Source organism: Ambystoma mexicanum, chromosome 14 (assembly GCF_040938575.1).
Source record: "Ambystoma mexicanum isolate Mex_15411 chromosome 14, UKY_AmexF1_1, whole genome shotgun sequence".
Classification (NCBI taxonomy): domain Eukaryota; kingdom Metazoa; phylum Chordata; class Amphibia; order Caudata; family Ambystomatidae; genus Ambystoma; species Ambystoma mexicanum.
The window spans coordinates 670,842,208-670,864,842 of record NC_090940.1 but is presented as its reverse complement, the minus strand read 5'-3'; the positions used below and the strand labels follow the sequence as shown (position 1 = coordinate 670,864,842).

General features: G+C 52.4%; 1 protein-coding gene across 4 annotated transcripts in view; it reads right to left on the bottom strand.

Moving 5' to 3' along the window:
- The window catches only part of PPP2R5E (protein phosphatase 2 regulatory subunit B'epsilon), an 890,208-nt gene that overhangs the window by 243,614 nt on the left and 623,959 nt on the right, over positions 1–22,635 (bottom strand). For all 4 annotated transcript variants that reach the window (XM_069638241.1, XM_069638243.1, XM_069638244.1 and 1 more), the window contains exons 9-10: positions 8,061–8,114; positions 7,921–7,971 (exon numbers count right to left, since the gene is read on the bottom strand). In XM_069638241.1, the coding sequence (XP_069494342.1) occupies positions 7,921–7,971; positions 8,061–8,114 (105 nt within the window). The remainder of the gene's footprint in view (positions 1–7,920; positions 7,972–8,060; positions 8,115–22,635) is intronic.

Below are 22,635 nucleotides of genomic sequence, written 5' to 3'. Positions count from 1 at the left end.
AATTTGAAGATAGGGACATCGCCTGGCGCTGGTAGCGCTCGGTCAGCTCAGTCAGAGCCTTCTCACGAGAGCCTTACCTTGAAGGCCGGCTCTCTCGCCTGCCGGCGAATCGTGGCAGGTATGAGACGAGGTACCTGGCCAATCAGCTTACGCCTACGAGCTGTGGGGAAGCAGGCAGAAGAAAGGACAGGGTGCCTTGGTGGCGGCGGCCATCTTAGAGATTGGAACCCCTCGTGTGTTCCAATGGTGGGGGTGCAGATTTCCCTGGAATATGGGCACCTGCACGAGAACCGAATCTGGATGGCACGCTGAATGAAAAGAGACAGCTTCCCACGGCGGATTCCAGAATTTAGATAAAGTGATTAAGTTCCATTTTCTTGCCCTTCTCAGAGAGATTCTTATGTCTACACAATACTTTTAAGCAATCAGCAGTTTTGGCAGACAATGATTCTAGGGTATAACTCTCCATAGCAGACATAGTTAGAAAATCAGCTTTTTTGTGCTAAACTCTGCGGTTAGTTGTCCTAAAGTGTTCAACAAGCACTCTAAGTGTATACTCAATACAAATCCCACCGCTGTACACCAGTGTTAGGCAGAAACCTGTGCAGTTCCCTCTACGACCACTGCAAAAGATTGAAGACTACAGGTGTTTGGCAGTAAACCCACTTGGTAGCAGTCTGTACCACACAGATTCACTTGGTAGCTGTGGCTGAGCAGTCAGACTTCCCTCAAGAAGAGTTAGGCAGTATACAGAGTATTCACAATAGGTCAAGAGAACACAATAGAACAAGTAAACACTGACCAGGGCTTGGTGTAAAAGAGATATAATTATTTATTTAAAAACCACATCTAGAAAAACACACAGGCACCAATAGTAAGCAATTCAAAAACACGGTCACTAAAAGATATACACTCCCTTAAAAGAATATTAGACAAGTCTTAAGTAAAGCCCCACTTATTTTCAGATAGCGGTGAGCGCTTAACGTAGATAGCACTCTAATAGTTCGTTTTTAAAAGGGAGAGAAAAGCAGAGAACAAGTTGAAACAGATCCCAACACTTTTACAAGAACATAACAAGAGAGGAAGGCAAAGTAAAACCGTGAAGTTAGAGTTCAATAGGCCGGATCCACTTTCAGAGGATCAAACGAAATGTGTCCAAGGTCACATGGTTGCAGTGCACAAAATTCTTGTAACGGTTCAAAAAGGAGTTGGACCAAAGAAAGGGACCAGTTAGAGGGTCAAGGCGGCCAGCCCAGTCCAGAAGGTTAAGGAGTTATTACCTTGTAGCAATCTTTAGAAAGGGAGGCCTGGCGCAAACGGTACCTTAAAGTGGTGAGAACACTCCAGCGGGGGCAGTTGTTCCTGGCAGCGGATGTAAGTCGGTGCTTCGTCCAGGGGAAGAGAGGATCTCGTCGGGGAGGAAGACAGAACTCTGTTGCACTGCCAGGGAAGAAATTAGCCACAGAGTTTCTCAGGTACAAGGAGCGGTCCGTTGATTCGCGGTTCAGTGGTGAGTGGCTATCCGGCCGCCGGGGTGCTTGGCACGGGCAGTTCGACCACAAACCGGTATGGGGTGCGAAGAACGAAGGGAAAACTGGTTGTGCCCACCAGTCAGGGGAAGAAGCCTCTCCAGCCGGGAGATCTTCTCTGTCGTCGGGAAGTGGCGAGTCAGTTCCGCAGGGCTCCACCAGTGGTGTTGTCGTGGTAGGTCGGCTCAGCTTCTCCCTCGTCGGATTCTCAGGTCCTGTGGCGACTTCTGAAGTTCTAGTCCCCAAAGCCCTGCTTTTATGCAGCATACCCCCATTCACTCAGCCTAGCTGTCAATCAAACATGCTAAGTGGTGAGCCGGCCGGCTCACCACTTGGGCCAATCACACAAGAGTGCGACTTGAGTTACCAAGGTAACTCAGTCCAGGGTGCCTAAACCCCTTCCCACATCCCCTGTGGTACCCAGATAGAGTGGCACCACTTTTGGAGGCTTCTGTGGAGAAGCCCGCCAAAAAGTGGAACAAAGGGCTCGACTTGGGTTGGAGTCACAGAAGAGAACACAAACGCCATTTTAGAATCGAGTCCTGGCAAAAAATACCAACCGGCGAATTAATATTAAATAAATAAACCGGTGGTATGTTCGAGGCTATGAGAATTAAATAATTAAAGTTGGTAGCCTCGAACAATGGGAAAATCCCATAGGAAAATATTTGCGGTCGAATATAAAAAGTAGTTTCCACTGCCACCAGCCAAAACTCGATCAGGGGGGGACAGAGACGTGCCCCCCTCGACTAACAGACCCCGGGGCAATCGAATTGCCCCAACCAGTACGTCCACAATATGATGGTTTGTACTGGTTTCTGTTAATAATTTGGGACTAGTAAAGCCAATGGTGACTTTACATGCCCTGGGAGACAGTAGTCAGTCCCAGGGTATGGCGTCTATGGTGGGGGGTCACTATGACACCCCTGTGTTACTGCACGGAGGGTGCTGGGTAACACACAAGAAAAACACATGAGACCCTATGGAGTAAAGGACCCCATAGCAAATAAAACACATTAACAGTCAAAGGAACACAATAAAGATGTCCAAGAGTGGGAGAAAAAGAGTCTCACTCTTGGCAGGAGGAAAAAAAAACAACTCCAGAAATCCAGCAAAGCTGCTGGGGGACTCACTAGGTTAGGAAATTCAGCCTAAAGAGAGAATTCTCCCTAACACTTTGGACAGTCCTCTCAGGGATGTCCTGGTTTGATGCACAGGAGTGATAGCTTTCTGCTTCCCGAGACCTTGGGTTTCCCCTTGATCTCCTTTTTCCTGGAAGTAGAAGTTGGCATTTCCTGTGGACTGGGTGTTCTAGGTTCTCCTGTAACAACCTCTTGAGAGTCATCTAGGGTGAGCTCTCTGGCCTTCTTTGTCTGTTCCTGTTTCCTTTTACTGTAAGGCCTGGGGGTGCTTGATACTACTCCAAGAGTTTTTAAGTCATTCCCCCAGCAGGACTCTCCCAGGCTCCTCACTTTCTACACTGACAGGTATCCTTACAGTCATATTGTTGCACTGTATGAGAGCCGGTAGTCTTGGAAGCAGTTGGACAGGGCCTCCAGCAAGCTTAGTGAGGCCTTTGGGTGCCTTAGCATCATCTTCAGGTTTGAAAAATGTTTTATCCACCACTGTAATGCTGGCCAGAGTGTCTAATGGCAGGGGTCTCCTGACCATTTACAAGTACACAGTCCTTGTAATATTCTTTTGCGTTATCTGGAATAGAATTATAGACATCTAGAATCTGCTGTTCCCACAGATGCAGGGACACTAAATAAACACTTGCAGAGACTCAAATGGTGTCTTCAGCCAATAGTTGAAAGTTTCCACTTGCCATATCTACTTCTCCCTCAGTGATGAAGGCTAAGGAGGCAGTGTGGACCCCTGAAGGTTTACCCTTGCATCTGGGATCCCCTTTCACATGGTCAGTTGACCCACAAGCATAACATTTTCCAAATGTTTTGACAAATGGGGCTTCTGCTGACCTTCCCTCTGGTTTGGCACTGGACTGATTTGGTTTCCCTTGTGGCTTACCTTTTTTCTGTTTGGGGCCCTCTTTTGGATAGGAGGTATTAGAATTCTCTTTACCATCATCTTTCTTTTGCTGCTTCCCTTCATCTTTTTTCCGAGTTACCCCAGAATCCTTGTGAGTAGCCCTGTTGGCAACCCAAAAGTCAGCAGCTTTTGCAAGCTTCTTGGGATCAATCTCTTTAGAGTCAGCCAAATGCTGTCTCAACTCAGGAGAGCAGGCAACACAAATAGACTCCAACAAAAATAGATTTCTCATTCCTTCAAAAGTGTTAACTCTGTAACCCTTTACACAACCATCTAAGTTCTTCAAACATGCGCATACCCAGGTAGCCAAAGGGGTACCATGATTTATGAAGGTCCTAAACCTCTTAAGGTACTAGGAAGGAGTTTTACCATATCTAGCTATCAAAGCTAGCTTCACATTTTCATACTCCAATTTTTCAAGTTCCCCCACCTCCGTTATCATCATCAGTTGCAACCTGGGGGAGCCTAGACAAAAGCCAAGAAATCAACTGATTCCCTGTGAAACCCTGAATCCCATAGTTATACTCAAAAGCACCGAACCAATCCAAAATATGTAGTTACTCACAGCTTCCTTAGGCATGTGAGGTCTCTTAGGACTGGAAGACCTAGAAGACTCTGGGATAGAAACATTTTCAAGAGACAATTTCTTCTTTTCAAGAGCATGATGCAGTTCCATTTCTCCGAGTCTGATTTCTTGAGGTTTACTTTCAGTTTGCATTTGGATTCTTTTGAACTCTAACTCAAGTCTCATTTTTTCAAGAGACACATTCTGGACTCAGTACTGGACCTGGTAGGGTCCCTGTGGCTAAAGGTTGAGGCCTAAGAGCTTGTTGAGGTAAAAGAAGGGCTCACATCCTGAGACTCATCTAACTCTTCTGACTCCTCAATAACAGTTATCATCCTCAACATTTTCTGAAATAGCAGGTATGCCAGGCATACCATTCAGATTTTGATGATTCAACAATCTTTCAATCAATTCATGTTTCTTTCCTTAACAGGTAGATTCCTGACCTTACACATTTCTTTCAGTTGCTCTACTGTTAGAATGATCAGGGCTTCCAGTCTGAAGTTATCCATATCTGGCATTATAATTGCTTTTCTAGTGGTGCTTAACCTTTTGAAGGTTACTATTGGAACAAAAGTAAAGCAGAACTCACAATGTAACAACTCTACAATTTATCCTCACGGCCTGCCACCAGTGTTAGGCAGAGTTTGTATGCAGTACCCTTTGGGACCACTGCACACAGCTATGACTAAAGGTGTATTCAAACCAACCTTTGGTATAAGTCTGTACTACACAGTTTTGGCAGCGGAACTGAGCAGCCAGGCTTATCTCAAGAGGGGAATGTGAGCAGTAATGATGTTACACAGAGGTCTAGAATCACAGGTGTTCAAATAAACTCTTACACTCAAGGTTTCTTTGATAAATACCAATTTATTTATCTGTCAGTTATAAAAGATTCATAAGGAGGCAATATAATCACACACATACTTCAATCCTATTTCAGAATACTTTTCAAGACGAGTAAAAGGCAAAGATTATTAGAACATAAAAGGTTATAATTATTCTGAGACAGTGAAGATATTTTGAGTTCACCAGAGCAGTCAATTCAATAGGCTAGGCCAAAGTCAATGGGCTAAAGTCTTAGAAAAGATAAAGCAGTTCTGGTAAGTAAACGGTAAAGTCTCTGCACAAGTTCTCAGAAGTAGTTTGTAAAAAGAAGAATCATATGTTGGGTCACAAGCTGATTAGACCTGCGAGTTGGGAAAGTTTCAAGCACTTTCAGGCAAGTACTCTCAGTCTGATTTCACAGTACTTTACAATGAAGGAAAAGATGCAGCTGATTACTTCTGTTCATGGCAGTTCCTGCAGATTTTGCTGTTCCTGTGCTTCAGTCGTGGGGACAAGAGGGAGGACATCGGGCGACTCCTGCACTGGGACTGGTAAAAAAAAGCTCGCAACTGACAAACTTCAATTCCGGTGGCTGTAAGTAACGCACACAAGCTGGTGTCCCTCTGCCTGGTTATACGGTTTCCTGCAGCACTCTGAGGAAGATGCCACCAGCTATGAGATAGGTATCCAAGTTGGCTTACTGTCGAGTTGATTGGTCCCACCAACTCAAAGGGAGAGGTCGACCTGGCAGGGCTTCTCTGTCGAGATGAATTTGTTGATTCGGACCTGCGGCAGGGCTTCAGCAGGCAAACCAACAGTCCAGGTGTTGCAGCAGCCGTCCTCTTCAAGCTCGTCTTCGGTTCTTTCGTTCCAGTGGTCAACTCTGCCTTCCAAGCCAAGAGACTCGCCTTTTATTCAGTTCTCTCCCATTCATTCCAGCCTAGCTGTCACTCACCCAGCAGGGTGGCTGTCCTTGCCGGACAGTCAGCCAGCCAATCACTACAGAGTGCATTTGGGTCTCCTAGGAGACTAAGCACAGGGCGTTTTGGGCACCTCCCTCACTGCCTGCCCACCCCGGACACTCGGCCGCCAGAGATGGTCTTCACTCCTGAAGCCCACCAAAGGTGATGGAACAAAGGGACCAAACTAGGTTTGGTGTGCAGAGACAAACTCTAGAAGGACCTTTCCACAAAGAAATGGCGAAAAAAGAAGACCGGAACCTGTTTTTACAGAGGGGGCTCAGACGCCATCTTGAAAAACATGGCTCCCGCGATTTAACGTTACCGGAGCTACAAACAGTTTGCGGTGGGAAAAATCATGGTAGTACGTTGTAAAACCACTGCCACCAGCCATTCTGAGAGAAAAGAGTAGCATTTGACTGCTACATGAGTATCTAGACATAGGGGATACTAAGTAACCCTTCCAGCACTCTATTGTAAGATAGGGTTTGCTGGGTCTAGGAATTTGAAAAGACTAGTAAAGTCAATTTCACTTTACTTACTCTGGGAAACAGTTTATCCCAGAGAAGGTAGTTAAACCTTGGGAAAGCCTGAAAGATTTCCCTGTGTCACTGCACTGAGGGTGCTGTGTGCCACAAATGAAAAGATACCTATGGCGTTGTTTAGACTCCATAACCAAAGAAAACACAAGAGTAATAAACGCATCAAAATATATGAGAGAGTGGGTAAAAGGGTCACTCTCTCTCCAGGTAAAAAAATGAAGTCGTAAAAATCCAGCAAAGTTGCTGGGGCTGTCTCCAAGGTGAAGGGAATTGGCACATTTGAGAATTCTCCCTAACAAATTGAATGACTTCTCTTGCTATCTGCAAGTATTTGCCCTGCTTCAGAAAATGTATACTTCTTGTGTTCTAATAACCTTTGCCTTTTACAAACTATTGAGAGTATTCTGTATGCCAACAGTAAGGTATTATGTCCCCAGCACCCTTGTTGCTGAAGTCACCTGTGGCTGAAACACGTGTATGGGGTTGCTGTTGGTACTCTTGTTCAGAGAGGAATTGCCATAGCATTTCGGTGCTGGACTGCCCATGTGGGCGGGACAAAGACATATGCAAATGGCTATTTCTCATCTGTGAAAGGTACAGTGAGCAAAAAGCGTGTGCTGCAAACTCTCATCTCAGAACTGGGTATCATGGCATGTTCCTTCAGGAGAGGAGAACCTGCTACCTTTTTTTGAAATCACCTGTGGGTGTAGGTTGTGTCTGTAGGCCATCTCAAAGGGGCTTTGTCCGATCCAGAAACTCAATAGTGTATAGTCTTGAAGTATATTTGTGTGTTACTATTCTATTGCTCCCTTCTGAAGAAGACTGTAGAACGGACTGATAAATTATTAATTGCTTATGCAAGAAACCTTGGGAGTAACAGTTTATTTGAATACCTGTAACTGCAAATCTTTGGGCAACTCCACTACAGCTCACATTTCTCCTCTTCAGATAAGCCTGGCTGCACAACACACTACCAAAACTGTGTAGTACAAGCTTATACCAAAGGTTGGGTTGCCTATACCTGTAGTCAGAGTGGTGTGTAGTGGTCCCAGAGGGTATTGCCTAACAGGGAGTAGCTAAATCGTGCAAAGTCTTAGATCGACAGAAGGCGTTTGCTTTTAGTGAAGACTTTAGACAGTAGGGGTTACCGATCAATGGTGAGCGTCTTGAGGTTCAAGGACGCCCAAAGGTTAGGGAGGGAATGCCCACATCTAGATTGGATAGGGACATCTCATCAAAAGCCTCCCAGACTATTAAAAAAAGAAAAACTCCCAAAATGTCTTTGAACGCTCGTGTAAACAGACCCATCTAGATATCAGACAAATATTTACCACATTCATGCTATTCAATAATTACTGGAACCTAACACCTCCTTTCTGCTCCTTTTGCATATCTAGGTCATAATGAAAAACAACATTAGAAGCAATAAACCGAAGTAAAACACCTACCTCTTTTTGACTGCATGTTTTAGGCCAGAATTTCATTAAACCTCTAATGACCTAAGAAAGAAAAAGGAAAACACTTGTTTCAGACTGCTGGTGAAGCATACAAGTGTAATGCCCTTCAGAAGATACCAGAGAATACTTACTGGTTCCGTAAGCGATGGATCTTTCTCCAGAAATTGTACTATGCAATATGCCAGCTGGAACAGAAAACACATGACTCAGTCACAACCAAACATTTGGGTCTTACATTCAAAATAAAATGATTACAAACAAGGGCAAATGATTCCATTATCAACACTTCCTAGGTGTCAACCTCTTGGTGAGATTACTGCCTCTTCTGTGGTGTCTGGGAGGAGATCGGGCATTCCTGACACCACATCAGTCCAAAGACCAACTCGAACGTCCCATAACCTATCCATATTGAGCCCTGCTTAAAAATACCTTTGGTAACGTTCTTTCTACTGGTTGTTCCTCCAACGTATTCCTCATCTATGACATGTAATGTCCACAGCTGTGCTGCTCCAGACAGTTTTTTCGGCAAGGGGCGTCAGTGCGTCAATGGTGTTGGGTCAATGTCCCCCGAAGGCCTCCGTCAAGGGTGATGTCATCTAATGTTATAAGTAGCACGCACGGAGCCTGTAGCCTCAGTTCATGTTTTTCCCCCTCACAACGTGTGGCACACATGCCCAGAACACAGCATAGACTGCACTTAGCCTTGCGGGAAGTAAGTTGTAATGGCATGGGAAATTCTTGAGATGGGTAGGCTGGGAGGGCGATGAGGAATATGTTGGAGGAACATCCAGTCGAAAGAACGTTACCAGTTTGGTAAGTAGCTTGATCTTCGAATGGATGGTGTCTTCCAACGTATTCCTCATCTATGACAGATTCCCAAAGCAGTAATAATGAGTGGAGGAGGGAAAAGAATTTAGACATATCCAATTAAATGGCAGAGTAAAGCACTGCCTTACCAAAGGCAACATCCTGAGCATGGGAAGTATCCAGGGAGTAATGCTTAACCAATGTGTGTATAGAAGACCACGTTGCAGTGTCACAGATATTTTTTTACCGACAACCCCCTCTGGAGGGCTGTTGAAGTAGCAATACCCCTGGTGGAATGAGTGCCTAAACGCTCAGGAGGGTCCTTACCAGCCAACCGGTGGCATTCTGAAATAGTGAGGATAATCCACCTAGTCAAGGTCTGCTTCGAAACAGCCTGTCCTAAACGGTGTCCAGTATAACCCACAAAGAGCTGGTCGTCCACAGAGTTATGCCATCCTGGAGAGATAACAGCTCAAGGATCTCCTAGGATCCAACCTATGGAGCCTTTCCTCTTCCTTACTAGGAGGAGGAGGATAGAAAGCGGGGAGTACCACCTTCTGGCTCAAATGAAATTGTGACACAACCCTGTCTTTGTGGAACAAAGTCAAGGGTGGCTTAGAAGAAAGTGCCTGCAACTCGCTCACTCTTCTAGCAGATGTGACTGCAACCAGTCAACAATCTCAATGGGCAAGAGTGCAAAGGTTCAAACGGAGCACCCATCGGAAATTTTAGAACCAAATTAAGGTCCCAGACCGGCACCTAAGACTGCGATGGCGGGAATACATTTGTGAGCCCTTTCAAAAATGAAGTGATCAGTGGAATTTTAAAATAAGAGCATTCTTCTGAAGAGCACTTCAATATAGATGGCGCTGCCAAATAACTTTTAATGGTGCCCACTTAAAGACCCTTGTGGGCCAAAGAAAGCAAGGTTGAGATAACCTCCGGAATTGATCACTGAAAAGGATCCACTGTCTTTCCTCTGCACCAGTCGCAAAGCTTATGGCAACGGCAACAGTACAGGGATTTTGTTGCCAGCCGCCAAGCCGAAAGCAACACCTCCATCACGTCATCCAAGAGATGCCAATCCCTGTATCGCAACCTCTCAGAAACCAAACGTGAAGGTTGAGAGTCTTGACCTCTGGATGGAGAACCCGACCTTCCTCTCGCGAGAGAAGATCCTCTTGTTGGGGAAGATGCATTGGAAGACAGATGGACATGTCTAGAAGGTCCGGGTACCACACTCTCCTGGCCCAATCTGGAGCAATGAGGATCATGCGGGTCCCGAACCTTCTCAACCTCCTGGGAACTTGAGGAATGACAGGGACCGGAGGAAACAAGTGCACCAGTCGTGAACAGGTCCATCAGTGGGGTTCCCCAAAGGGCGAAAATCTCCAGAAGGGCCTCCTGAGCTAGTTCCCACTCGGAGACCGCGCTCTGCCTTCTCAGAATGTCCGCCGCCATGCTCTCCTCGCCGGCTAGATGAACCGCTGATGGGGACATTCCCTCTCAAATTGCCCAGTTCCAGAGCTGCATTCTCTCCCTGTACAGAGGCAGTGACCCTACACCACCTCTCTTGCTGAGGTAATGCATTGCCACTGTGTTGTCAGTCATTAGGACATTCTTCCCCCCCGTACAGACGGCAGGAAAGCCATCAGTGCCAGTCTGATGGCTTTCAGCTCCAAAATATTGATGTGAAGTCTGTACTCCGATGGAGATCAACGACCGTTGGACAGATCATCGGCATGAGCTCCCCACCCGGTCACGGCCATGGCTACCAAAAAGGCTCTCTTTTCATGAGATTCTTCTTGTCGGCCCACCACAGAAGCTCCTGTGAGACCGAGAGCAGAACATGAAGGAGATCAGACATCCTGACTGAGAACTGGGACCATTGAGTCCGTAGAGCCCACTGAAGGGATCTCATTCTCAAGTGGACCTCCAGCACCAGAAAAATGCAGGATGCCATGAGGCCGAGCAACCTTAAGAATTCGAAAGTCTGGAGACTCTGGGCTTGCTGACATTTTGTGACCATTTTAAGAATGTGAGGAGCTCTCACTTTGGGCGGCGAGCACATCCCCAAGGATGTGTCCAAAACTGCCCCTATGTACTGGAGCCGTTGGGATGGTGTCAAATGCGACTTCTTGAAGTTGAAGGAGAAGCCCAGCTTGTGAAGGGAGTGGCAGGTGACGCTGAAATGATCCAAGGCTTGTTCGGGAGAACGCGCCCCGATCTGCCAATCATCCAGGTAGGGGTAGACGTGAACCCCCCCCCCCCCTCTCCGGAGATGCGCTGCCACCACCACCATGGGCTTGGTGAATACCCTCGGGCGGAGGGGAGCCTGAATGGCAGGACCCGAAACGGATAGTGGGATCCCCCAACTGCGAAACTGAGGTATTCCCTGTGCTTGCGATGGATCAGCACATGAAAATAAGCATTCTGTAGGTCCAATGACACCAACCGATCCTAAAGCTGGATGGCCTGAAGGATCTTAGAAAGAGTGACCATCTTGAACTTGTCCTTCCTGAATAACTTGTTCAAACTACTTAAGTCCAAGCTGGGTCTCAGTCCTCTGTCCTTTTTGGGCATAAAAAAGTAAGGGGAATACCAACCCTTGTTCCTCTCCACCACAGGCACTGGTTCTATAGCACTTTTCTCCAGCAGGGCTAAAATCTCCTGCACAAGGAGTGGATGGAACAAGTTACTTACCTGTAACTGTTCTCCAGCATGGGTCTGGCATGGATTCACAAGCTCATGAATATTCCCTGTCGTCAGGCTGGGAATCCTCGGTATGGAAAAAAAATCAGTATCAGTTTCGTTTCTGATCTGTCTTTCTTAGTAGTAACCAATCACTGGTCTCTGGGTCATACTGCCCCCAGCCAATGACTGCCCTCTCCCTAAGCCCCGCCTCCGGCAGCCATCCTCAGATTTGGTAGCACGTAAAGTGGCAGTATGACCAAGTGAAGAGCCGCAGAGGGGTAGGCGGGAGGGTTCGCATGTGAATCCATGCCAGACCCATGCTGGAGAACAAGTTACAGGTAAGTAACTTGTTCCTTCTCCAGCAAGGAGTCTGGCATGGATTCACATGCTCATGAATATAAGAATACATAGCAGTATACACATGCACAACCACGGGAGGTGGCAACAGGCTCAACATTAAGCAACTCTTACCTCCTGACCAGGCTCACCTTAGGCGAACAGGTTGCGCAGCACTGCTTGGCCGACCCTGGACTCCTCCCTGGAGTCCAGATGGACACAGTAGAATCTTGTGAAGGTGTGCGCCGACCTCCACGTCGCAGCCCTGCAGATGTCCAGCAGGGGCACACCAGAAAGGAATGCCGTGGTAGCAGCGATCGCTCTGGTCGAATGGGCTCTCGGACGGCCGGGCAGCTGTCGGTTTGCCAACCGGTGACAGTGCATGATGCAGCCAGAGAGCCATCTGGAAATGGAAGCCTTCGAGAGAGCCTTCCCTTGATTCACAGGTCCAAAGTTCACAAACAGCTGTGACATCTTCCGAAAACTCTTTGTGCGGTCCACGTAGAACTTCAGCGCTCGAGATACATCCAGCGAGTGCAAAGTCCTCTCAGCCGACGACAAAGGCGACAGGAAGAAAACTGGCAACATCAAGGGCTCGTTGAGGTGGAAGTCAGACGGCACCTTGGGCATAAAGGATGGATGTGTCCTCAGCACCACCCTTGTGTCATGAAAAGTCAAGTATGGAGGCTTGCAAGATAGGGCCTAGATCTCTCCCACTCGTCGTGCGGAGGTGATGGCCACGAGGAAAGCTGTCTTCCACGACAAGAACTTCAAAGGCGCCGAATGCATAGGCTCGAATGGGGCCCCCATGAGCTTGGTCAGCACCACATTAAAGCTCCCACGCCGGGGCAGGAGCCTTCACCGGCAGGAATGATCGGAATAGTCCCTTCATGAATTCTTTCACCAGGCAATGAGACCACAAGGACGCCCGTCCCGTCGTCCTGGTATATCGGGAGATTGCAGCCAGATGTATTTTGATGGAGGCGTGAGCCAGTCCAGCTTTGGCCAGCGACAGTAGGTACGGCAGTACTTGAGGGGCCGTAATCCGAGATGGTTCATCTTCTGTGCATGGCACCAGACAGAGAACCTCTTCCATTTATGTCCGTAGCACTTGAGAGTTGAGGACGCCCTGGCCTTTGTAAGAACCTCTCTGCAGTCGGCCGGGATGTCGTACCCTCCAAACTCTAGTGCTGCAGGAGCCAGGTAGGGGTAGACGTGGATCCCCTGTAGGCGCAGCCGCGCCGCCACCGGTGCGAGGCACTTGGTGAACACCCTGGGTGCCGACTTCAATCCGAACGGGAGGGCCTTGAACTGGTAGTGCCGCCCTTGGACCACGAACCTGAGGAACTTTCGGTGTCTTTTTAGAATGGGGATGTGGAAGTACGCACCCTCCAAGTCCAACGACGACAGGAAATCGCCCTCCTCCAGCTGTCCCAGCACATGCTGGAGGGTGACCATACGGAACTTCTGTGCCTTGATGTACTTGTTCAGTCGTCGTAGGTCCAGGATGGGGCCCCATCCTCCTGTCTTCTTTTTTACGAGGAAGTACCTTGAGTAAACACTCCGGAGCCCCGAAGCTTCTTTGGGACGAGCTCGATGGCACCCTTCTTGAGCATCGCCCTCACTTCCAACAGTAGTTGAGGGACGTGATTTTCCTTCCTGGCCACGGGTGCAACGCGAGGGCACGCCCTTCGGCCAGGGCATCCAGCACCCAACGGTCGGTGGAGATGGACTCCCACACGCTGACAAACCTCGCCAGCCGGCCTCCCACCGGGGTGCTTCGGCAGGGGCCCGACCCCACGGTTGGTTCAATCTTGTTTGGAGGCCGCCTTGCCTCCTTGACGACGACGGGCACTACCTGACTTGCCGCGTCCCCTGTAGGCTTCCTGGGACGAAGATCTTGAGGCTTGGCGGTAAGTGGAGGAGCCACTGCAGGATCCCTTGGAGGCACCTTGTCTGCCTCCGGAGCTCCGAAAGGACGGCCGTCGTCGTTGGAGCACTCCCAGTGCCCGGGCAGTCTCTGTGTCTGTCTTGATGGCCTGAAGGGACTCATCAACCGCCTTCCCAAACTGGTTGTTCCCGTCGAAGGGCATGTCCAAAACCTTGGTTTGTACGTCCTGGCGGAAATCCGTGGCCTTGAGCCATCCTCGTCGTCTCAAGCAAACGCTGTTGCCCAACTGACGGAAACCGGTGTCGGCGATGTCCGTTGCCACCGTGATGGCGTGGTCCGAAGCAATCTCCCCCTCCTGTAGGATTTGAAGGGCCTCAGCCCTCTTGGCGTCCCGAAGGAAGTCTAACAGAGGGGCGATTTTGAACCACAACTCCCTGTCGTAGCAGGCTACGATAGCCAGGGCGTTGGCCGCCTTGATAGTCGTCGCTGCGGATGAGATGATCCGTCGTCCCATAGTGTCCAACTTCCTGCCCTCGCCGTCCGGCGGGGAAGTTGTTGTCGAGGCCGATGACCCCCCCAGGTTTCTTTGCCGGCGCCGCCGAGACGACCGAATCCGGGGTAGGTTATGCCCGAAGGCACAAGGGGGCAGCGTCGGGGACCCGGTACTTCTTCTCGTACCGGTCCCTCTTTGCCGGCGCCGTGGCAGGGTTCTTGAGGAGGGCGAGCCCCTCATCCCAGATGTCATTAAGAAGCGGTACGGCGAGGACCGTCTTCCTTTTGGCCTCGCGCCGTTGGTATAGGAACCCTTCTTTCTTCTTTTCTTCTGGGCAGAGCTGGAAAAGGAACAAGTTATTTACCTGTAACAGTTGTTCTCCAGCATGGGTCTGGCATGGATTCACATGCTCATGAATATTCCCCGTCGTCAGGCTGGGAATCCTCGGTAAAGAAAAACCAGTATCAGTTTCGTTTCTGATCTGTCTTTCGTAGTAATAACCAATCACTGGTCTCTGCGTCATACTGACCACAGCCAATGACTGCCCTCTACCTAAGCACCGCCTCTGGCAGCCATCTTCAGATTTGGAAGCACGTGAAGTGGCAGTATGACCAAGTGAAGAGCCGCAGAGGGGTAGGCGGGAGGGTTCGCATGTGAATCCATGCCAGACCCATGCTGGAGAACAACAGTTACAGGTAAGTAACTTGTTCCTTCTCCAGCATGGGGTCTGGCATGGATTCACATGCTCATGAATAAAGAATACATAGCAGTACACACATGCACAACCACGGGAGGTGGCAAAGGCTCAACATTAAGCATTACATCAAACTCAACATTAAGCATCTTACCTCCTCACCAGGCTCACCTCAGGCGAACAGGTTGCGCAGCACTGCTTGGCCGACCCTGGACTCCTCCCTGGAATCCCGATCGACGCAGTAGAACTTTGTGAAGGTGTGCGTCGACCTCCACGTAGCAGCCCTGCATATGTCCAGCAGGGGCACACCAGAAAGGAACGCTGTGGTAGCTGCGATCGCTCTGGTGGAATGGGCTCTCGGACGGCCAGGCAGCGGTCGGTTTGCCAACCGATGACAGTACATGATACAGCCGGAGAGCCATCTGGAAATGGAAGCCTTCGAGAGAGCATTCCCCTGATTGACAGGTCCAAAGTTCACAAAGAGTTGTGACGTCTTCCGAAAACCCTTCGTGCGGTCCACGTAGAACTTCAGCGCTCTAGCTACATCCAGCGAGTGCAAAGTCCTCTCAGCCGGCGACGAAGGCGACGGGAAGAACACAGGTAACACCAAGGGTTCGTTGAGATGGAAGTCCGACGGTACCTTGGGCATGAAGGAGGGGTGCGTCCTGAGCACTACCCTCGTGTCGTGGAAAGTCAAGTACGGGGCCTTGCAGGAAAGGGCCTGGATCTCTCCCACTCGTCGTGCGGAGGTGATGGCCACAAGAAAAGCTGTTTTCCACGATAGAAACTTCAACGGGGCCGAGTGCAGAGGCTCGACCGGAGGTCCCATGAGCTTGGTCAGCACCACGTTGAGCTCCCACGCCGGGGCCGGAGCCTTCACCGGCGGGAACGATCTGAACAGTCCCTTCATGAACTCTTTCACCAGACGATGAGACCACAAGGACGTCCGCCCCGTGGTTCTGGTGTATCGGGAGATCGCAGCAAGATGAATCTTGATGGACGCGTGTGCCAGACCAGCTTTGGCCAGCGTCAGCAGGTACGGCAGTACTTGGGGGGCCGTAATCCGTAGAGGGTTAATCTTCTGTGCGTGGCACCAGACAGAGAACCTCTTCCATTTGTGTCCGTAGCATTTAAGAGTCGAGGACGCCCTGGCCTTTGCAAGAACCTCTCTGCAATCGGCCGGTATGTCGTATCCTCCAAACTCTAGCGCTGCAGGAGCCAGGCCTGCAAGTTCAGCGACTTCGGGTCGTGGTGGAGGATGGCGCCTCCTTCCCTGGAGAGTAGATCCGCGTCCGCCGGCAGCTTGATCGGCGGGGACGCTGACAAGTCCAGAAGGTCCGGGAACCATATCTGCCTCGGCCACGCAGGTGCGACGAGGATCATCCTGCACCGTGACCTCTTGAGCAGGTTGACGAGCCGGATTAGCAGAGGCAAGGGAGGGAACGCGTAGAGGAACAGGCCCTCCCAGGGGAACGAGAAAGCATCGCCCATGCTCCTCGTCTGGGGAAACCTGCTGGCGAACCTCCGGCACTTGGTGTTCGTCGCCGTCGCGAACAGGTCGATCTGGGGTGTGCCCCACCGTCGGAAGAGGCGATCCACCAGATCCTGCCGTAGTTCCCACTCGTGGCACGAGCGCAGCTCCCTGCTGAGTGAGTCGGCGATGGTGTTTTTTATCCCTGCCAGATGAAACGGCACCAGAAAAATCCCTTGGGCAACGGCCCAATGCCACAGGTCCTGCGCCTCCTTGGACAGCGCTGGGGACCTGGTTCCGCCCTGTTTCCTGATGTAAAACATGGTGGTGGTGTTGTCGGTGAAGATCCTCACCACCTTGCCCTTGAGGGACGGAAGGAAGGACCTGAGGGCCCAAAACACTGCACGGAGCTCCAGGACGTTGATATGCAGGGACTTCTCCGTCGGGAGCCAGAGTCCCCTTGCGTGCAGATTTTCGGTGTGCGCTCCCCACCCTTCCAGGGAGGCATCCGTGGTCACGGTCTCCTGGTGGGCTGGGGTCTGGAAGTCCATGCCCGCCGTCAAATGCGCGCGGGTGCCCCACCACCGTATCGCTCGTCGGAAACTCTCGTCGAGCTTGATCCTTTCCTCGAAGCTGCCCGTCGTCTGGATCCAGCGCGCATCCAGGAATTCTTGCAACGGGCGCATCCGGAGCCTGCACATGGGAATGAGGTAGATGCAGGAAGACATCATCCCGAGGAGGGACTTGATGGACCTCACTTTGGCCGCGTCGGCCACCAACATCCGTTGCACCTTGCCCAAGATGGTCCTGGTCCTCTCCTCCGACGGGGAGGCCAGAAGGGACACTGTGTCGAGCCTGGCTCCCAGAAACAGTGCGACTTGCGCGGGCACCAGGTGGGATTTGGCGTAGTTCACGGAGAATCCCAGGTCCGTGAGGAGTTGGACGGTCCTTGCCGTGTGGACCACGGCGAGCTCCCTCGTCTTGGCGCGGATGAGCCAGTCGTCCAGGTAGGGGTAGACGTGAATCCCCTCGCGGCGCAGCTGCGCCGCCACCGGTGCGAGGCACTTGGTGAATACCCTGGGTGCTGACCGTAGTCCGAAGGGAAGGGCTTTGAACTGGTAATTGGGAATGTGGAAGTAGGCATCCTCAAAATCCAACGACGATAGGAAGTCTCCTTCCTCCAGCTGACCCAGGACGTGCTGGAGGGTGACCATCCGGAACTTCTGCGCCTTGATGAACTTGTTCAGACGTCGCAGGTCCAGGATGGGGCGCCATCCTCCCGTCTTCTTCTTCACGAGGAAGTATCTCGAGTAGACTCCGGAGCCCCGAAGCCTCTTTGGGACGAGTTCGATGGCGCCTTTTCTGAGCATCGCCTTTACCTCCAGGAGAAGTTGAGGGACGTGAAGTTCTTTCCTGGCCACGGGGGGGACGCGCGGGCACCTTCTTTGAAACTCGAGCGCGTGGCCCCGGGCCAGGGCGTCCAGCACCCAACGGTCGGTGGAGATGGACTCCCACACGCTGACGAAGCCCGCCAGCCGGCCTCCCACCGGGGTGCTTCGGTGGGGGCCCGACCCCACGGCCGGTTCAATCCTGCTTGGGCGCGGCCTTGCCGCCTTGACCTCCTTGGCGACGACGGCGGGGTCCGCTAGACTTGCCTCGTCCTCTGTAGGCCTCTTGCGACGACGAGCGGGCCGCTTGACGGTAGGAAGCGAAACCGCCGCCGGAACCTTTGGAGGCGCCCTTGCCTCCGCCGCTCCGAAAGGGCGTCCGTCGTTGCAGGACTCCAAGGGCCCGGGCCGTCTCAGTATCCGCCTTGATGGCCTGAAGGGAATCGTCCACTGTCTTCCCAAACAGGTTGTTCCCGTCGAAGGGCATGTCCAGGACTCTGGTCTGGACGTCCTGCCGGAAATCCGTAGCTTTGAGCCATCCACGACGTCGAAGGCAAACGCCGTTGCCCAGCTGGCGGAACCCGGTGTCGGCGATGTCCGTCGCCACGGTGATGGCGTGGTCCGAGGCCACCTCACCTTCCTGCAGGATCTCAAGGGCCTCCGCCCTCTTGTCGTCCGGCAGAAAATCCAGCAGGGGAGCTATCTTGTACCAGAGCTCCCTGTCATAGCGGGCCACGATAGCCAAGGCGTTGGCCGCTTTAATCGTCGTCGCTGCCGACGAGATGACTCTACGTCCCATAGCATCCAATTTCTTTCCCTCGCCGTCCGGCGGGGAAGTCGATGTGGAGGCCGCACCCCCCCCCGCTTTCTTCCTGGCTGCCGCGGAGACGACGGAGTCCGGGGTAGGCTGCGCCCGGAGGCACAGGGGGGCCGTGTCCGGGACCCGGTACTTTTTCTCGTACCGGTCTCTTCTAGCTGGCGTCGTGGAAGGGTTCTTGAGGAGGGAAAGGCCCTCATCCCAAATGTCGTCCAACAGAGGCACTGAGAGGACCGTCTTCCTCTTGGCCTCGCGCCGCTGATAAAGGAAGCCTTCCTTTTTCTTCTCCTCAGGGCAGAGTTGGAAAAGCTCGAAAGCCCTGGAGATCATGGAGTGGAAAGATCCGATCTCGTCGGGCGGAGAAGCCCTGGTGGGAGGCGACGACGGAAAATCCTCGTCGTATGCCTCGTCGTCCGTACCCGTCGCTGCCGTGTCAGTCCCCGTATCATCCCCTCAGGTGGACGGGGAGGAGGGCTGGACGGGGCACGACGGTTGAAAAGGAGGTGGTGGATGGATCCTTCTTTTCTTGGTAGGGGGAACACCAGAAGGTCCCGGTTCTGGATCCCCCGACGGGAGAGGTTCCTCCGTCGGTAACGGTAGCCTCGTCCTTATCTCGGAGCATAAGGACTGTATGGCCAACAAAATGGCCGCCGAGTTGTCTTGCGGTGCTGGCAGAGGGGAATCCGACGGGCGGGCAGGGGCCCCGTCGGTATCCTCGACGATGTCGTCGTCGTCACCTGCGTCGGGGTCCATTCCGACGGGCTGGCCTTCTTCCACGCCTAGGCCGTGGCTTAAGACCTCGATCAGCTCCTCTTCTGAGGTTGAGGCCGAATCTCCGACGACGCCCTGCCCCCCCTTCTTCTTCCCCACAGAGGGTTTCACGGGGGTCCTATCGATGGGCACAAAGGAAGACTCCCTCCGAGGAGGCAGGGAGATTCTGGGCCCTGAGGTCGCCACCACTGGTGCAGCCACCACAGGCTGAGCCAGGGCCGCCGCGACTGTTTCGATAGAGGGCTTGGTCGGATGGATCAAGGCCTTCACCACCTTAGGTGCGCTCACCGCCTTATCCTTGAGGGAGGGGGCACTGCCACGCTCCTCCTCTGCCTTAGAGCTCGACCGGGGCCTCTCCAGGAGCTTCGCCGGGTGCTCGGCCTTCCTCTTACCCGACCCAGAGCGTTGGCTCGTGGTTGATGGTGCCGGGGAGGGTGCGCCCTGCCTGGCGCCCGTAGAGCCCGAACGTTCGGCGCTCCCGGTGCCAGCGGACTCGCGGTGCTTGGCCTTATGTTGGGCCCCCGTCGCCTGGGCGCCCTCAAAGGTCTTAGAAGACCGCTCGGATTTCTTCTTCTTCTCGCCAGACGGGCTCTTACCCTCCAGCCAGTTGGCGAGACGTTGATGGCGGTCCTTCATGGTCCGTTCCGACATGTTGCCGCAAAACGCACAGTCCTTCTCCACGTGCGTCTTGTCCTCATGAAGGCAGTAAAGGCAGAAAGAGTGTTCGTCCTCCTTGAAGACGTTCTGCAGCTGGCATCCAGGGCAGACCCTGAACAGCTTTCCGGGCGTCGAGCTTCCCTTCTCCTGGGCCATCTCCGAGACCGGGCCTGAGAAGCTTCTGGATTCCTCCGAAGTGTAGCTCGACGAAATCTTCACCCTTGAGGGGCACAGATGAATCCGACACGGGTCCCCGTTGATCGGATGTAGGTTCGGTGGAGCTTGAGGCTCTTTGACCGAAAGAATCGAAGTTTTTTTTTTGTGAAAAAAGCGCGAAAAATAGCACTAACGCTCGAGAGCAATAGCACGAGGATCCCAACACATGAACGTGCGGTAAAAATCTGAAGATGGCTGCCAGAGGCGGTGCTTAGGTAGAGGGCAGTCATTGGCTGTGGTCAGTATGACGCAGAGACCAGTGATTGGTTATTACTACGAAAGACAGATCAGAAACGAAACTGATACTGGTTTTTTCTTTACCGAGGATTCCCAGCCTGACGACGGGGAATATTCATGAGCATGTGAATCCATGCCAGACCCCATGCTGGAGAAGCTTGGATGCCCTGGAAATCATGCCATGAAAGGATCCAATCTCGTCGGGCGGGGACGCCCTAGCAGGGGGTGACGGGGACAGGTCCCGTCGTCGCCTCCGTCGTCATCTGTACCTGTCGTAGCCGTGTCCGTGCCTGTATCATCCCCGTGGGTAGTAGACCGGGGGGAAGGCAGAGCAGGCCGCAGAGGTGGGAGAGGTGGCGTAGGATGCGTCGTCCTCCTCTTATGCGGTGGACTCTCCGAAGGTCCTGGCTCCGGTTCCCCCGTCGGGTCTGGCTCAGTTACCTCCGTCTGGGGAAGGGGCAACCTTGTCGTTATCGCCGAGCATAAGGACTGAATCGCTGACAAAATGGCCGCCGAGGTGTCCGGCGGCGCCGGAAACGACAGGCGCGAGGGCTCTTGAGGAGCCTTGTCGGCGACACCGTCGCTCTCGTCGTCGCCCTCGTCGGGATCCCTCCTGATGGGCTGGGCCTCTTCCACGACTTCGATGAGCTCTTCTTCAGAGGTCGTGTCTGTATCCACGATGGCCACCAGCCCCTCCCCCACCTTTTCCAACGAGGACTTCATGGGGGTCTTCTCAATGGGCCTGAAAGACGACTCCTTACGCGGTGGCAGGGAGACTCTGGGTCCTGAGGGCGCCTCCACTGGTGTAGCCTCCACAGGCTGAGCCAGGGCCGCGGCGACATCCTCAATCGAGGTCTTAGCAGGGTGAATTAAGGCCTTTGTCACCTTCTGGACGCCTGGGGCCTTCACCTTGGGGGGAGGGTCCGAGCCTCGCTCCCCCTCTGCCGGAATCTTCGAGATCGACCGGGGCCTCTCCAGAAGCTTCGCCGGGTTCTCGGGCTTCCTCTTACCCGAGCCAGAGCGTTGGCTCGTGGTTGATGGCGCCGGGGAGGATGCGCCCTGCCTGGCAGCCAAGGAGCCCGACCGTTCGGCGCTCCGGGTGCCCGCGGACTCGCGGTGCTTAGCCTTTTGTTGGGCCCCCGTCGCCGGGGCACCCTCACAGGACTTAGAAGACCGCTCAGACTTCTTTTTCTTCTTCTCGCCTGACAGGCTCTTCCCTTCCAGCCAGTTGGCGAGACGGAGGTGGCGATCCTTCATGGTCCGCTCCGACATGTTCCCACAAAATGCACAGTCCTTCTCCTTGTGCGTCTTGTCCTCATGGAGACAGTAGAGGCATAACGAATGCTCGTCCTCCTTGAAAACATTCTGAAGCTGGCATCCAGGGCAGGTCCTGAACAGCTTCCCGGGCGTCGAGCTTCCTTTCTCCTGGGCCATGTCCGGGGTAGGCCTCGGAACTTCGGTAATCCTCCAAAAGCGTAACTCGACGAAATCTTCACCCTTGAGGGGCGTAGAAAACTCCGTAACGGATCCCCGTTGATCGGATGTAGAAACGGTGGAGCTTGAGGCTCTATTTAACTGAAAAATGAGAAAAATCTCCTGAAAAAGCGCGAAAACGCAGCAAAAGCACGGGAGCTACAGCACGAGGACTCCCAACACTTGAACGTGCAGTAAAAATCTGAGGATGGCTGCCGGAGGCGGGGCTTAGGGAGAGGGCAGTCATTGGCTGGGGGCAGTATGACCCAGAGACCAGTGATTGGTTACTGCTAAGAAAGACAGATCAGAAACGAAACTGATACTGATTTTCTATACCGAGGATTCCCGGCCTGACGACGGGGAATATTCATGAGCATGTGAATCCTAGCCAGACCCCATGCTGGATAACTGCAACCTTCAAAAGTGTGTTTTTCTGGTGGATTGTCGCAAGTCCGTTGGAGAAAAGGGAGGCAGTAACCGTGGGCACACGCCTCTGAAGTAATGGCTCGCCATTCTTTGAGATGCTGTGACAGCCTGCCCCGCCGCCCCCCCACCGGAGAACCATGAAATCTGGCCTCAGAGCTGTTTGGCAATGGCAGTGCCTGATGGCAAAGAGGCAGATGCCTGAGCGGCTTTGGCACCTCTACCTCATCCACCACGAATGAACCTACGTTGGCCCCTTTGACTGGCCATCCCTTTCGCCTTTCCAAATGAGGAGTAATAGCGAAAGGAACCACTCTTCCATTTCTGTCCCATGGACG